This window comes from Diadema antillarum, unplaced genomic scaffold, assembly GCF_040938485.1.
Source record: "Diadema antillarum isolate AM-2024a unplaced genomic scaffold, OU_Dant_1.0 seq00001668_RagTag, whole genome shotgun sequence".
NCBI lineage: Eukaryota > Metazoa > Echinodermata > Echinoidea > Diadematoida > Diadematidae > Diadema > Diadema antillarum.
Window position 1 is genome coordinate 124,533 of NW_027272366.1, and position 18,083 is coordinate 142,615.

At 41.0% G+C, this 18,083-nt stretch overlaps 1 protein-coding gene across 1 annotated transcript in view; it reads right to left on the reverse strand.

The window, feature by feature from the left end:
• The window catches only part of LOC139711548 (uncharacterized), a 45,020-nt gene extending 27,356 nt beyond the window's left edge, over positions 1–17,664 (reverse strand). The window contains exons 1-2 of the mRNA XM_071623422.1: positions 17,398–17,664; positions 410–451 (exon numbers count right to left, since the gene is read on the reverse strand). Of these exons, the coding sequence (XP_071479523.1) occupies positions 410–451; positions 17,398–17,650 (295 nt within the window). The 5' untranslated portion in view covers positions 17,651–17,664. The remainder of the gene's footprint in view (positions 1–409; positions 452–17,397) is intronic.
• Positions 17,665–18,083: the final 419 nt, after the last annotated feature.

Below are 18,083 nucleotides of genomic sequence, written 5' to 3' on the forward strand. Positions count from 1 at the left end.
TTAGTTTTTCTGAAGATTCGTTAATCCGAAAATGAAATTCGGAACAATGAACCTTCAGAATAACGAATCTTCGGACTAAAGAGCCTTCGGAATAACAAACCTTCGGAATAACGAGATGTAACCAAAAATACCCCTTGATAAAGTTGGAACGTGGCCTGAGCGCATATGTGCAGCCAAAGCCAGGGCAAGTTTGTCCCCTAAGCTATCCCATAATGCAACAAAACTGCTGCTCTACCCGAAGAACCAAGGTACTGGCAATACCGAGATATACAATAAACACTTGCATTCAAAGTCAAGGTAATCCAATCTCAATAACTATTCTGCAACAAGCTTAAAATTAAACAAGTTCTTGAAGCCAAATATTAATTCCCACTACCTCTATGATAGACAAGTTTTCTATGACACTTACCTAGAATACCTGTACCAAGAATGCAGGCAATGGTCACAAAATCTGAAAGAAAATGACACAAATGAGTTCTTTGAGGGACATTCATAATATCTGCCATTAGATTTGTCTAAGTATTTTCAGAGATCAACATGAAGACCCACACACAAGGCTATGAATAGTAAAAGGATCAGTACTTGCTGGATTGAAAAGTGTTCTCTAAGTGTCCTGGATAAAACATACAAGGTCAACGAGGCTTGCTGCCCATGTAATCCCATATCCCCATCCGTACAACAATCACCGCTATGTAGCTACAAAACTTGTGTATTTAAACCCTGTAATGTGGGCATACCATGACATGGTAAGGCTGGCCTAGCTTTGATATTTTCGAGAATCCCCATAACAAATTGTGTATTTAAGTTTTATCACTGATCTCTGTGTTTACATATATGTACACACACAACCGATGAATCTCAACTGAAGTCAACCATTAAAGCTGAGCGTACAATTTGACGCACATACCAAATGTATTTCGCTAACTGTGCATGGTGCTATTTGTGGCTTTCAAATGTACTCCGGTGGGCAGCAAAAGAATCAAGACAAGCGGTATTGTATTAATGGAATTACACTGCTACATTTCTGAAATTATGTAAACCTCCTATGTCATCATCATTGTTCTGTGTAATTTGTTTCAGGTTTTTCAAAGTATTGTTTCTCTGCTCAAGTACCACAATAAATTCCACAAATCTATAACATGGTGTTGTCAATTTATGTACAACATAATGTGAAATTATGAAAATTGTCTCGAATGTCTCTTTAAGCATTTGTGACCCGCTATAGGGTGCAACAAAAGGATCCTAAAGTCGGGGGAGGACAATTTTCTGAAAATGACATGACATTATTCCCCTACTCTTTTACATTAATTTCATATATAGCACAACTCATAAAAGTACTCGGTTGCAGAGATATCGATGATTATATTAGTGCATGTCAAGTGGTTGAGGAAATTATAGTTTCGAGAAAAACGGCTTCAAAGTTTTCCTTCCGATGCTATCATGATCAAGGGGAGCGAGACAGTTTTCAACGCTTGACAATAGAAGGTATGCTCACAATAGCGACCTCTGCGATGTTCATTCAAGCTTAGCGGCAATGGTCTACGCACCACCAATCAGTAATCAGGATGCCACGCATTGACCAATAAGATCACTCTCTCATTGCTAGGGGCGGAGTCTAGCTGCGGCGCTAATTCCAAATCTTCGGACACATTTCTGTTATATCAAACATATATTGAAAGTCGGAAAATCCTGGCCCAGTGAAACATTGATTTCTTGCCTTTCCTCTGATCATTTAGCTTTCAGATTTCGGCAGATGATAGAAAAAACATTAGACTACAAAATTATGCCAAAAACAGAAATTTGGTTGTTTTGACTAATTTTGATGATATGACTTCAAACTCGATTTTCTCGGCTCAGCCGTCAGCGACTTGGATAGGATCCTTTTGTTGTAGCGGGTCGCATTTTGTCTCCACCTCCTCCAGGGTAAGTGTAATACATGAATAGTAGTGAGAGTGCTAGACAAAGTTTTGAAGAAAACAGGTTCACTTGTATCAGGTGCAATCAAAATATTTTCACATCTTCCATAGATGTATAACATTCACATTCTTTTATTCTAACCTCATAGAGCAAAATAGATACTGTAAAAGTTGACATTTTCATTCATCATGTAGGTGCTTGGCCTGGCAATATGAATTTCACACAGTTTGATTTCACAAAACTAACACATCTGAAGTAATAACAAGTAAACAATTCATGTGTTTGAATTTGGGGGCAAAAATGTGTCTCCTGAAATGTGCGAAAATTCCACTTTTACAGTACATTTGTAGATGAGAGACTCTCTTCCATGAAAGAAAGCCACAAACATACCCACCATAATGCACTATGGCATGGTAACATTATTACCACTTCCATTAATTTCAGTGTGCCATCTTTTCACACCCTTCTACCACATAAATGTACGCTGCACTGTATAAATTAAAGACGTGTACACGATTGCTCTTAGACATGAGAATATCATGTGTTTACATTCAGTTTAATAACATACACTGGACATTCTAACAACACACTAGCTGATTTCTCTCTCTCTCTCTCTCTCTCTCTCCTGAATGTTTTCAACATTTATAGACAAAGAGCTTTTAAATCAACACATAAACTGTCTCATGTGATATTGAATCATAAAAGATAAAGCAGAAGACAGGTCAACACCTTTGAGGCTGTGCTTAATAGCTGTCTTATTTCAAGGGACCCCCCCTTCCCACCACTTGTTTCATGTATCATACATGTAGGGTCCACTTTTTTATGGGTCACACTGTCTGCCAGTAGGTTGGCTACCTGGATGCCTAGACACGACTTCTCACTCTTCCAGCCCAATTCAACCGTGTTCAGCTGCAACTGTGAGGCGTAAAGCACCGATCAATAATTCCTCAGGATAAAGGGGGGGGGGGGGGCAGTTAGAACCCTCAATGCTGCACCGTACTGTGCCCATCTACCGCGAAAACACCCACAACAATCGCACTCTGTCGCTGTTATTAGATCAGAGTCAGCCTTAGTGTTCTGCATAATTATAATATGACTTCAGGTGGACAGCAACACCACACTGCCCCGCGACTCTCGCGATTGAAGACACAGCCAGTGGGGACCGGGGTGAAAATAACACTTTTTATAGTGCTCTGCATAATTCTAGCACCAACTCTTTCCCATTGCAACAACTGAATTACAGAGGATACACAATTTTCCAAGCCATGTCAGCCATTGACAGGCTTAGGGAAATACAATTTGTACAAGAACACTGAAAGATATAATTCAGTGTACATATATTACATGTATGCCACCTGAGTGCACATTCTTACATATCTATGCATCATAATAATTTGAAGTCTCAAAAATGCTTAAATTAGAGCATACATACGACAACGTTGGGTTTTGTTTTGTTTTGTTTTGGTTTGGTTTTTTTAATGCAGTCTCAGAATATGTAGTGTATCTTATTTTTCACATTTCAGATGATATCCATTAAATTTTTTACATCTCTTCAATGAAAGCAATCAAATAAGCCACTTCAGAGTTAGCTCAAGAAGACGATGGTATGAATGACCTTTCCTATTTTCTCAGTCCATTAGGGGCACTTCACTCGTTTTCAGAGTGACATACAATGTAATGCGTTGATAAGCTTCATAACAATTTAAATGGATTCAACAATCCTGTACATAGAATAAACTTGAATAGACCAAATGACAAAAATGATCCTTACACTTGGGAAAGTGTCCTTTTCATATTTTTGCATTGAATGTATTCTATTAACAATCTCATTCTATTGATATTGCCAAACACCACTTTTGCTGTTAGGTGGATGTGCTGGCAAGCAGCATTTATTGGACTACATGTACATGAATAATCATTACATCACAGATGCTTAAATAAAATCCCAGTATATTAAAAAACCAACATGCCTGTTGGTACAATGACCCTTTTTCTCCTCATGTGCAAAGTAATAAGTGCGAACTGGCAAGTCTTTTTATTTTACATACAATAAAAGAAAAAAACTTAACGACTTTCCCTATGACTGCCGAAATCTATGTTCTCCTGCCATTACATTCCCAAGTTATGCATTCTCTGCAAGACATCAAGAGGTTTGAAGTGTTCCTGGGCCTTAAAAATAAACAGTTGAAACTAACTGTAAGTTGTCAAAAGCTCAACATACAGAGTTGTCCAACAGACCAGGGAGGTGGCACATGTCCCTGAACAGACTCTTGCAGTCACCTGTCTAGCATGCACACATGTACACATGTACACTCTTTCATTTCAGTGTTGGACAAATCAAATAAGCCTTAATCCAGCAGCATTCTAGATGCTGATGTTTAAATTGGAGAAGTTCGCAGATGTACTGTAAATTTCAAACATCAAGCTTTTATTCACAATAAACATTTTTTTTTAAATGTGTAAAACCCTGAAGGCAGGTATTTTATAAAGGGCAAGTCCAAGATATCGCGCACCTTACGTATGGGACATTCAGAGATTTCAAACCTCTGAAAAGTAATGAAGGAGCACTTGGATTTTACTGTTTATCATCAGGAGGACTGGTAGCCTTGAAAAGACTATTGTGTTTAAGTTTGATGTCATTTTACCTTGGGTTAATTATTCTATTAAGAAAAATATGGCAACTTACGTATGGGACCAGAGAAAAACTGGATTTTTCAAAATAAAGTTTGAATTGAAAATTCTCTAAAAATACTTTACTGATCAAGTTCTGTTTAGAAGTGAAGAAAGGTACAATACTGAAGTATCTTTCAGCAAAGTTTCACTGCAAAAGAATGGCGCATATTTTCATGAAGTTGGTTTAATTAACGAAAGTACACCTTACGTATGGGACATGGCTCAACTTACGTATGGGACATTTGTCTTTAGTGCACAAGTGTATTCATGGGAATGACTTTAAATTTCCCCATAGTGTCATATTCAGTTCCACAAATCGTACTACAACATGTAACAAATGAAATAGACTTCTAAGTGGGTACTTTCCCGGTTCAGATACCTAACAAAAGCTAAAATAAGACAAATAAAAGTAATTACCAATTTACAAATAAATGTCTTAGTTTGGATTCCGTCATGCATTAACACTGTCCTCATGATGTCTACACATACAGATACAGTATACTGACACTCTATTTCTAGCCAATATTATGTAATACTCTGGTCAGTATTTTTTATCAAATGAAAAAAAAAAATTTGCGAATTCTAGCTTGCGACCTTGACGTAGCATACATGCACATGTACCATGACTAATTTGTAGTCTTGATAATTTCAACTGTAAAATAAAATGTCATGTACAGTGTAATTTGCAAATACAGTTTTGAAGTGGGTACTTTCAGTAGTTCTAGGCTTACCTTGCAAGTTGTCTAAGTTTTTATAGAGCTTTGGAATTGTTTGAAATGCAGCACAAAACACAACAAAAACAAGAGTAATTAATTTTGCTCTGTAATCATGTTTTGCCATGTGAATTTTAGCTTCTGCAAAATCAATCAAATTTTAATGAAACTTTTAGATTTTAAAAGCCGTGGTAGAACAAAGAGATAGAAGAATGTATGTGCCAATGCTGGCTTTTTTTTTTTAAATTGCTTGGCTTCAGGTCTATGAAACCAAACACGACAAAATTTGTGTTTACACTTTGTACATACATGCTTGTGTAGTGATACAGGAAAGATTATCATTTGGACATTTAAATCTTAAGAGAAAATGTAATTCTAGATTTGAAACACTTAAGTAACTCACTGATCTGAAACTTACAATTTTGATAAATTCTAATAACCTAATCTGATCATACACTACCAGATTGCAATGCTTGTTGATAATTGTGTAGATGTGGGGTACAAAGTAAGTATGAGTTGATGAAGGTGTCTCAGAGCACATCTGTCTCTTCAAACACAATATAGAAAAGAAAATTGAATTCCTTATTTGTTTGTGTAATTTGTGTTCTTAGCACTCCAATCACAGAACCAGTATTGATATTGTGGTTCATGGCAAATGTGAACTATAGTCTTCATTTTACAGGATTTCCAGAAATCATGTTCATGACCTTGATAAGTCATGACATATTCTGAGGGTGTGCAGTTGAAATATATTAAACATCATATCAAAATAAAAAGTATTCTTGTAGGGTTTTTCCTTTGCTATCAACTCAAGTTAAGACAAAGTTACCTGCTGTCACCTCAAGTGATTTTTCTTTTCAGTAAGACCTGTTGTCATTGATGAGTGCCACAAGCACAATTGTTTTGATTTCCCTTTTTAGGCTGTACAGCCTGTAGTACATGCTGAACAGTGTACTGCACCTAAAATGACACTCAGAGAATCCCATTCTCTAGGACAAAGTCATTTTGTAGAGAGGTAAAGTTGAAAATGATAACTGAATTAAGAAAATGTCCAATATCAAAATGTTAAAAGGAGGAATGTTAATTGAAGACCAGCTGCACAGCCTGTAATGAAAATAAGAAAATACAAATGTATAAATGAATATTCTTTATTTTCCTTTAATCATAGAATGACTCAATAATGCTGTTCTTACACTCTCCCTGAGGTCAACTAAGTAGGAGAGGTAGATACTATATACATATCCTTCAGAGTAGGTGGAAAGATAACCATTAACCAAACAAATGTAAGGACATATAGCATCCATGTCAAAAGGAGGTTTTCCCCATTCACTTTGCATGTAATGTCCCATACGTAAGGCATTTGTCCCATACGTAAGCTAACTTTAATTAGTTATAAGATGAAGGACTAATTAAATTTGCACATTTAGTTTTGCTAATCTGGAGTTAAAATGAATAAATTAGAACTTCCTAAAGTATGATTGGTCAATGTTACAAATCTTTAGAAAAAACTGAAAAAAACATACTCAAATCCTTACGTATGGGACACTTCGTTCTGGGAAAGAGCATAATTTGCATAATTAATGTGCTGACCTTGTCTTACCAATTGGAAATTATACTAGCTCATACAGGGGTCATGTCCATAAAGGAACTAGGTCAAGGACAAATTCAACTGATTTTAGATGAATATTTTTAATTTGTCCCATACGTAAGGTTTGTTGTTAATCTATGCAAATTAAGGCCATATTTCTTGCATAAATTTGCATAATTAAATATTTTCTTTGCTGGAAATATATAATTTAACTCTTTGGCTACAACATGATATCAATAACTTTTTGATTAAATCAAGATGAATTTTGAGCATCTGAGGGGACATTATCTTGGACTTGCCCTAAACTGCAACAAACAAATTACTCTCTCATTTAACTCCACTTTAAATTAAACCAAGCTTTCTTCATAACAAACAAGGAAAAGTAGAAATTACGCGGTGCGTAACATATGTCCCCGCCGGAAGTAGCATTTTGTAACAAAATGTGCAATATAGGTAAAAAATCAAGGTCAAAGGTCAAAGAAGTCAAAGGTCAAAATTCTGTGTAGAAGTTTTGAAGCCCTCACCTAGTGCCATCACATAAAGCAAATGGAATCGAAATTGGGTTAGAAATGGCGAAGGAGTAGCATTTTGTAGCCAATGTACAATATAGGTCAAAAATCAAGGTCAAAGGTCAAAGAAGTCAAAGGTCAAAATTCTGTGTAGAAGTTTTGAAGCCCTCAACTAGTGCCATCATATAAAGCAAATGGAATCGAAATCGGGTTAAAAATGGCGAAGGAGTAGCATTTCGTAGCAAAATGTACAATATAGGTAAAAAATCAAGGTCAAAGGTCAAAGAAGTCAAAGGTCAAAATTCTGTGTAGAAGTTTTGAAGCCCTCACCTAGTGCCATCACATAAAGCAAACGGAATCGAAATCGGGTTAGAAATGGCGAAGGAGTAGCATTTTGTAGCAAAATGTACAATATAGGTCAAAAAATCAAGGTCAAAGGTCAAAGAAGTCAAAGGTCAAAATTCTGTGTAGAAGTTTTGAAGCCCTCACCTAGTGCCATCACATAAAGCAAACGGAATCGAAATCGGGTTAGAAATGGCGAAGGAGTAGCATTTTGTAGCAAAATGTACAATATAGGTCAAAGGTCAAGGTCAAAGGTCACGACTGAAATTCTGTGTAGAAGTTTCAAAGCTCCCATGTAGTGCTATCATATAAAGCAAACAGAATCAAAATTGGCTCATAAATGACAGAGAAGTAGCAAATTGAAGATTTTGATCACACACGGACGCACACACGGACACACGGACACACGGACACACGGACGGACAGACGGACGGACGGACACACGGACACACACACGTACGGAGCCCGTTTCATAGTCCCCTGCTCGAACTCGTTCGGCGGGGACAATAAAGACCCATTTCATTATCACGTTGATGCTAACTTATGAGCAGCAGAATTAAAATAAAAGTGCTTGGACAATAAGTTCCTTTTTGTTTGGGTGATCTGCTAATACTGAGCCCTTTTACTTATAAAGTCAATGTATTCCTTCCTACACTGGTCGAATAGAAGTTAACTTTTAATGCTTTTAGTATAATCTACAAGTGTCAGAAAAATTGTTGGAAAATCTTGATCGCTTGAAATGCTGTTCTGTACACAAGCACAGTACGAATATGTTCAGCGCATACACTTAGGGTCTAACATTTGGTCTGAATGTAGCCACACAGCGGCTCTTTCTATGGCGTCGTTGAAAAGCAAAAATTTGTTGTTGTCTTTTCTTCTTTCATTTTCGGGTAGAAGCTACGGCTTAATTTCCCTTTCCTATCAATTATTTCTTTATGGTTTTCCTTTTGCTTAACTTCCATTTAAATCCATTTAACTGTACTTTCTCCCTAATTGCATGGCCAGCGGAACGTGGGGGGGGGGGGGGGGGGAGGGAGGGAGGGAGGGACACTTAAAGGAAATAGATAGAGATCTTGAAGTGTGATCATGGTAAGGTTATGTTTTTCCAGTGAAGACCCTTTTTTTTTTTGCTTGGCAGCTAAAGAAACCCGGAAGTGGAGCTGAGGACCTTTTTTTTTTTTAATTGCTTGTTAGCTCATCAAACCCGGAAGTGGCTCCCCCCCCCCCCCCCCCCCCCCCCACTTTTGAAAACGCTCCGCCGGCCCTGAATTGTTCTATGTTTCCTCCACGGGTTGTTTTTCCTCCCAACTACAAGGGTCTTTCCTTTCTATCCTCTCCAATATCTTTTTATGTGTCTTTCTAACAAATCATTTTCTTTATCTCCTTTTCAACCATAGAATTCTTCTTTCCTTCCTCTTCATCTTTGCTTTCATCCACTTTTGATTCATCTCTCATTCTATTATTCTACCTGGTGCTTTTCTGCCTTCAATCTATATTTTCTCTTCACATGCTTTCCTCTTTTCATTTCCTCTTTGCTTTCCTTTATCATGCAAGTTTCTCTTTTTTTCTTTCCTTCCATTATCTTTTGGTGTACTCTCTCTTTTGTAAACCTTTTGTTCCATTTTTTCTAGGTTTTTTATATTCTTCCATTACCTTTTCCCCCTTTGCCTAGCCTTATAGGCTTTATATTCTTTCACCCTTGTCTTATAACCACATTTTTCAGATCTTCTTTCATATTCTCACACACACACACACACACACACACACACACCATACACCCTCACACAAAAGCACATGCACAGCAAACACACACACATACACACACGAACAACCCTAACTATACACAGCCCTGTCGCTGTACACAAGTGTCGCAACAGGGCTATACATACGTCAACGTGTACCTAAATAATGGATCCATGCAAATCACTTTATTCCGTAGCGACAACGCGAGTTTGAATTTATTACACCATATTTGTTACTCAGACTATATAGTCATAAATTTGATTTAGCTGTATTTTGTTTGTGATCAATATTGACATAAAGAATTCACAACTAACCGAAAACGCATATTTAAATATCGTATACATTCAGGAAAAGGCAGTGATTCGAAATGTTGTCGCAGCACTGCAAAAACATCGGGGAAAAGGAAAAGGTGGCGCTGTCGCCGATCGTGCAGGCAAGACACTAAAGTAGCATGTGCGCACGGAGCACTGTCGTGGTTCCAGCTTCGAATTTGGCTAAATTGCAACATACACATGCATCATCTTTGTGCACATTTGCATCATTCAAAGCTGGGGTATTAGTATTGAGTTGTATTTAGAATCGTGCTCTGATGGTCAGCTTTCTGGTTTATAAATGCAATTTTTGCTCAGTTTACATTGCATGAAGGCTAAATACGGACTAATACCTTATACGACAGGCAAGAACCTTGTCCTTGAATACTGCGATGGCATCCAGCGCCATACCTGTGCCCCTCCCACGAGTGCTGGGTGGTCATCTGGGTCATGTCCAGCTGTCCTAAAGTTAGAGTTCTTGTGAGTCATGTTCCGGCTGGGGTGAAGATCCCTCAAACTGCTGGAGAACAGAACAACTGAAGGGCATGGCGGGCTGATTCTTGGTGACTGTCTAGTGCTCAATGGGAAATCAATGGAGTGGGGCCCCTTAGGCAGTTGGCTGGCATACTTGTTACCTTCCGGCAGCTCCTGCATCCTGTCTCGCCTCCAACCGTCTCGACTTCGTCTTGCCACTAGACCCCGCGTCTCAGGACGAGAGAGTGAGGCTGATCCTGCGCAAGTCTCCTTCATTTTAATCAAAGTTCAGCGCAAGTCATGACATCGCCAACTTGGCAACCTTCAAGTCCTGTGGCGATAGGGGAGCAGTGAAGCAGCAGATGCGGATACACTGGGAGCTGTAGTCGTAAACCTACACACAGGCAGTTTAGGACATGTGGTCGCTCTTCACTGGACCAAGGCAGCAGTGGAGTTCGGCAGCCTTCTGAGCGACAGAGCAGCCCTCTTCAGGATCGCTCTGCTCGCCTCCTCAACAAGAGGACGGGGCTAGAAAAGGTGCCCTAAACATAGCCTGCCTCATCTCACCCTGGCCAGCATACCGCGGCTGGAAGGGATCCCCCCTTAGCGGTCAAAACACAAGAAAAAAGAAAACAAAGCGCTCACCCTAGCATCATGGAATGTGAGAACTCTACTTGATGACACAAAAGCAAACAGGCCAGAGAGACGCACTGCACTGGTTGCCAGAGAACTGGCTCGCTACAATGTTGACATAGCTGCTCTTAGCGAAACACGGTTAGCAGAAAAAGGTCAGCTAACTGAAACCAGTGGTGGCTACACATTCTTCTGGAGTGGGCGTAGCAGTGAAGAGAGGCTGGTGTTGGATTTGCTGTCAAATCCCTCCAGGTGCAGAAACTAGCAAGCATCCCTGTGGGACTCAATGACCGTCTGATGTCAATGCATCTCCCACTTGGAAACAAGACAAGTGCAACCATCATTAGTGCCCAAACCCTGATGAGGTCAAGGACAAATTTTATGAGGAATTTGATTCTATCATCGCTTCTACAAAGTCTGAGAAGCTCATCATCCTTGGTGATTTCAATGCTCGACTAGGGGCCGACCATCATGCCTGGCACAATGTACTAGGAAAACATGGCAGCATGGAAACTGTAACAGCAACGGGCACCTCCTCCTCAGATTCTGCTCCTCTCATGACCTAGTAATCTAGGAACAAGACTTCATGGATGCACCCTCGCTCGAAGCATTGGCATCTTATTGACTATGTGATCGTCAGGGCAAGGGACAGGCAGGACGTGAGAGTGACTAAGGCCATGTGTGGTGCTGACTGATGGACAGATCACCGCCTGATCATCTCAAAGATGAACCTCCTAATCCAGCCCAAGAGAAGGCCACAGGGCCAGAAAGTAAAAAAGAAACTGAATGTCAACAAACTCACAGACCTCAAGAAGCTGCAAGACTTCCTAGAACACATGCATAACCACCTACTAGCAGACCTTTAAACCAGTCTAGCATCGAGGATCAGTGGGCAACCTTTAGGGATGCTGCTCACTCTGTCGCCCTTGAATGCCTTGGCCCAGCCACTAGGAACCATCAAGACTGGTTTGATGAAAACGACAGAAATTCAGGAGCTCTTAGATACAAAACACAACCTTCTACGTGTACATCAGAATGATCCCTCCAGCATGGCAAAGAAGGCTTCATTCACCAATGCCCGCAGCAAGGTCCAAGCAAAACTACGCCACATGAAAGACTCCTGGCTTAGTGCCAAGGCCGATGAGATCCAAAGCTTTGCCAACAGGCACGACATGAAGAACTTCTATGATGCCCTGAAAGCAGTCTATGGACCAAAACCATCTGGATCATCCCCACTTCAGTGCTGATGGTTCTACGCTGCTGACAGAGAAGAAGCTGATCCTAGAAAGATGGGCTGAACACTTCAACAGCGTATTAAATCGACCAGCCCAGATCAACAACGAAGCCATCGATCACCTCCCCTAATGTGCCCTTAAATCACAAGCTTGATGTGCCCCCCTTCAGAGAAGGAAGTCGACACAGCCATCACGCAGCTGTCTAGTGGGAAAGCCCCAGGCTCTGATTCCATCCCTGGAGAAGTGTACAAAAAGAGAGGCCCAATCACCCTCATTAAGCTCACCGAGCTGTACCAATCCATGTGGAACAAAGAACAATTACCACAAGAGTTCAGAGATGCTACAGTTGTCCACATCTACAAACGGAAAGAAAATCGCCAGGCCTGTGACAACAATCGAGCCATCTCCCTCCTGTCTATAGCAGGCAAGATCCTGGCCCGAGTCCTCCTCAATCGCTTACTGGAACATCTGGAGCAGGGTCATCTCCCTGAAAGTCAATGCGGCTTCCGTGCAGGTCGAGGGACCACTGACATGAACATTGTACTACGTAGCAGTATCATCGATGAAGCGCACACAATTCATCCCGTTCAAAATGTGCGTAGAAAATTGTGAAGATATATTCGCGCGTTTTTGAATTCGCGCTAGCCGAGCGTAGCGCGAAATCCGCGAAAATTAATGTACCGCGAAAATTTCCACGTTTACAGTATTTGCTGCCCGCCAGCTTCAGAAGTGCATTGAGCAGTATCGTGACCTACGTTGTATACACAACCTTTGTTGATCTGACTAAGGCCTTCAACACAGTTAGTCGTGAGGGACTCTGGAAAATTATGGGAAAGTTTGGCTGCCCACCCAAGTTCATCACAAATGTCCTCCAATTTCACGATGGGATGACTGCCAAAGTTCTAGACAATGGTGAGCCCTCCAAGGCCTTTCCAGTGACAAATGGAGTCAAGCAGGGTTGTGTCCTGGCCCAGACACTATTCAGCATGATGTTCTCTGCAATGCTCTCAGATGCCTTCTAAGACTGCAAACTTGGCATCAACATTAGGTACAGGTCAGATGGAAAGCTCTTTAATCTTAGGCGCTTGAAGGCCATCACGAAGGTGAAGGAGACCGTCATAAGAGACTTCTTGTTTACCGATGACTGCGCACTCAATGCCAGTGGTAAGCACGAGATGCAGCTGCAGATGGACAGATTTTCCTCTGCCTGTGACAACTTTGGCCTTACCATCAGCACCAGCCCCAGTACCACAAACCAAAAATTCAGGTGAATGGACAGACTCTCCAGGCAGCAAAGACCTTCACCTATCTGGGCAGCACCCTCTCCAGTTGTGCCATAATTGATGCTGAGCTCAACAACAGGATCTCTAAAGCCAGCAGTGCTTTCAGGAGACTCAGGAAAAATGTTTGTGGGACGAGAGGGTCAGCCTTTCAACAAAGCTGAAAGTCTACTGCGCAGTTGTCCTGACCACACTCCTCAATGGCTGCGAAACTTGGACTTTGTACAGGAGACATGAGAGGCGAATCAACCACTTCCATATTCATTAATATGCGATGTCTCCGCAACCTCCTTCGCATCCGCTGGGAGGATGAAGTTCTGGACACAGAGGTACTGAAGCGGGCAGGCATCCCTACCATCATTACCAACATCCGCAAGGCCCAGGTGAGATGAGCAGGCCACATCTCCCGCATGTCTGACAACTGCATCCCAAAAAAGTTCTTCTTTAGGATGAAGAACTCACTGATGGGAAGCGCAAGGTGGGAGGACAAAAGAAGCGCTTCAAAGACCACCTGAAGCTCTATTTAAAGCCCTTTTTACACTTGTGTTTCTTAACTTCTTACTTTCTCTGACCCAGGACTATTGTTAGTCCTGTACCAATTTTTTCAGCTTTTAAAACTCACCAATAAATCCCATACTAAGCTCTTCTACTGGGCTAAGGAGAAAACTGACCTTTTTATACTTGTATATTAGTCCCGTACTTTCCAAACCACATGAATATTCATGATTATGCTGTACACTGTACAGGTACATGCACGCACCGGCAGCACTTGATTACCTCGTTTCTGATTAGTCAGTGGGGGGTCAAACTTCGTCTCTGTCTCTTAGCCCCGGATTATTTTTTTATTCTGTTTACACTCGCTTGCTTGGCACTGCAATTGCGGGGTTAGCACCGCAATTGCGGTGCTAACCCTGCATTTTTGCAGGGCCAGATAGTACGGGATTATCAGTGGGGCTAGCCCACTTTGGCAAAAACAAGTGTAAACAGAAAGTAGGCTAAGGAAAGTCCAGTACCAACAGTGGGGCAGGGGGGGGGGGGGGGGGGGGACTAAGCAAAAATTTGCAAAATTGTGTAAAAAGTCCTTAAAAGACTTCTCCATCGACACCGAGTCCTGGCTGCAGATCGCCCTTCCTGGCGCCACGCTATTGCTGTAGGGGCCTGCAGAGCAGAGGAGCAGCGTGTCAAGCAAGCAGAGCACAAATGCCTGATGCGAAAAGCTAGAGCAGCCAAAACCAACAGTTTAGCCCCTACCCACCTCTGCCCTACATGTGGGAGAGGCTCCCTTGCCCAGATTGGCCTCATCAGCCACCTCCAGACCCATCAAGCTAACTGATGTCATTGGTCATCCTCAAGAACGATACACAAACTACATACATTGTACACACCATGCTTATAGTCCCAGCATTTTGATTCACGTGAGTACATTGTAATTCATGAAATTTGAAACAAGAATGCAGACATTTTCAACAGTTTTGTAGTTTTGTAGTTTTGTAGAGCTGTGTTTCGAGGGGTCTCATAAGATTGGTGTATGGATCGGAGCTTGTCTGATGCCATGCTTCGCATGGCGTCTAGTCGGGCTAGAACAACGCATTTATCGTATAACAGCAAACTAGCTGCGATCGACACAATTCTACATGCTGTGTAAAAGTGTCAAAACGATGAAAATTCCTTTTCTACTGGCCTTAATTCTCACTCAGATACAAATATTCCAGGCGAAAAGGTACAAAGTTTAGCACCCTTGGCCCCTAACGCCCTCATTACTTTACTTACTTTACTTACTGCCCGTTATGCCCACGGGCACTTAGGGCCCTCATTACAAGCGGCCGAATTTACCCACTAGTTAGACTAGGCCAAGTTTACCCATAACTACAGCACAAGTTTGTAGCAGTTTTCGTTTTTGGCAATTGGGATCAAACTTGTGGAAAGCGACCTTCGCAGAACTCTTCAGACTGAACACAGGGCTTTTTGTACTACTGGGATAGATAGGCGACCTGCAAGTGCTTCAAATCAATGAAATGTGGTGATGTGTCCCACCACCTGTAATGAAATATGAAAGAGCTATAGTAGGTTCTACATTCTATAGGAACGAAATTCTAAAAGGAATTCAAAGTTTTAAAATACTTGTATATTTGATGAAGTGGTCTTACAATGGCTGATCCCAAACAGAGCAAGGTGGTAGGTTTGGCCTACCCACCTAACCTAACTAAGATCACTTTGTTTTGTATTTTGCAGACCCGACTTTGTTTTGGATACCTTGGCCATTTCAAAACTAACATTAAGTTTCATCAAAAAGTTTGAATTCCCCTTTAGAATGGCATGCTCTTTAAAATTTCATAAAATGGTTTCTCGGAAGTATCTCACAAAAAGTTTTATGCTGAATCCTTTACCTCAACCAAAAATTTTAATACAGTTGAACCTCTATTATCCGGCCTCCCTTTATCCGGATCTCTCTATTATCCGGACGCAATCTCGCCGTGATTTTTTTTTTAATAATTACGGGAAGAAAGGGGGATTCCCAACTCCTTGAGAACTCCTACCCAAACACACATGAATTACATATTACTTCCAATATGATTAACATACATTGCATCAAATTTCCTTCCAAATTGCTTACCTTCAGACATTTCAACATCCCGAAACATCCCCAAATGTAACAATGAAAAGGTTGCAGTATACACATTACTACATGTGGTACTACAATGGGCTACATCAGTACATGTGTATTATGTACATGTATAAAGCATAGAGTCTCCCGTATCCGGCCAAATCCCTTATCCGGATGAGCCCCGGTCCCGACTTGTCCGGATACGAGAGGTTCAACTGTACATACAATTGAGTAATTATATACCATGCCTTTGACCCTTTGAATAAATACATTGTTTAATGTAGGCTTAGTTGTTCAGGCTTCCATACACTATCATATAACGCCTGAAGAGATCCATTGTCATTTGATTGGTTGTTTCGACATTGGTCATTCGGCCCATTTCACTATGATGTCATCATCCATGCAATTGTGGTTCCATCTACCGTGCAATTTTTTATTACTACAATTTGCTCCATTGCACGCTCGCTGAGAGCCCGGTACACTGCGCGTGTAAAACGATTGCGTTTGGAGTGTGTGTATGCGAAAGCGCGCTAGCGTAAAGCGCTCAGTGAGCACCCTCGCGGTCTAAGATTCTCTCGTTTCTAAATTACTGCAACATCAAATGGCAAGGATCTATTTTAGGCATCTATACTGTAAAACAAATAATAAATGTTTCTCATTCATGCAATGGACAGAATATTTTATTCAGTTGGCAGTTGGGCCTAAAGATGAAATGTTTGACCCATTCAACTCGGCTGCAACTCTTTTAATGGATCATTTCATCTTTTAGTTTCGTACCTCATAAAATATTCTGTCCATTGCACTCATAAACATTCATTATTTTGTATAAATGCCTGAAGAGATCCATTGTCACTTGATTAATGATTGGTTGTTTGACCAATTGATCATTCGGCCCATTTCACTACGTGTGGCTCCATTTAATCTACCATGCAATTTTGGATGATTCGCTCCATTGCACACTCGCTGAGAGCCCAGCACACTACGCATGCAAAACGATTGCGTTTGCAGTGTGTATTATATGCGAAAGCGCGCTAGCGTAACCGTAAGGCGCTCAGTAAGCTCAGCACTTTCACGATCTCAGTCAGATTCTCTCGTTTTAAATCCATAAAACATCAAATGACATTTATTTTAGGCATTAAATAAAACAAATAATGAATGTTTTTCATTTGTGCAATGGACAGAATATTTCATTTGGTTTAAGATCAGATGACATGTTTGATCTATTCAACTCGGGTCAGCTGCGCCTCGTTGAGTGGATCATTTAATCTTTCACCTCATGAAATATTCTGTCCATTGGCATTGCATTCATAAACATTCATTATTTGTACCGGTATAGATTCTAGGCCTACTGTAGAAAGTTCTAGTAGTACTTACAACACTGGATGAAGACTACCCCTAGTCCGATATGCTGGAAAAATGTGCGTTCTCCCACCCGCTGCTGTTCAGAGGATACGTCTGAAGAATCTTGCTGGAGAGACTCCTCATCAGTTTCTGATTTCAAGCCATCAGAGCCCAGATCAAGCGCGCCATGATTTTGCCTTTCATCAAACGGAGACGTCGTGGAAATGTCTAATTCGTGCGTGATGTCATAAGTATCTTCTAAATTTATCTCTTCTTCGTCCTCCATAGTACTTACTAGTAGTAGGCCTAGACCTACACACTTTTTGATGAATATAACCTGGTCGTCAGCTAGTCAGCTGCTACCTAGCTTGGGGAGCTCCGAGTAGAACTTAGAAGCTACAAAAGTAGTTTTGGTTAGCTCTCGGACTCGAACTTCGAAGTGTTGTAGTCAGACTGCCTCGCCTTCTACTTCTTCGACGGAGAACTACCTTCTCGGTGCCTTCTTGTTGGCCGTACTCTTTAGATGTGCAGAAGCCAGGTCGATCTGATGAAGCACTTACGTCAAACGATGAAAAGCTTAAGGAAATGTGTTGCAAATGGCAGACAAAAACGTCCTCGCCTAAAAGATGGCAAATGGCGTGCAGCATGCATGCCACATCGTCTCCGATCAGCTGGTGGTAAATGCCAATAGGCAATACGGAACTGTACAGCTGGAGTGC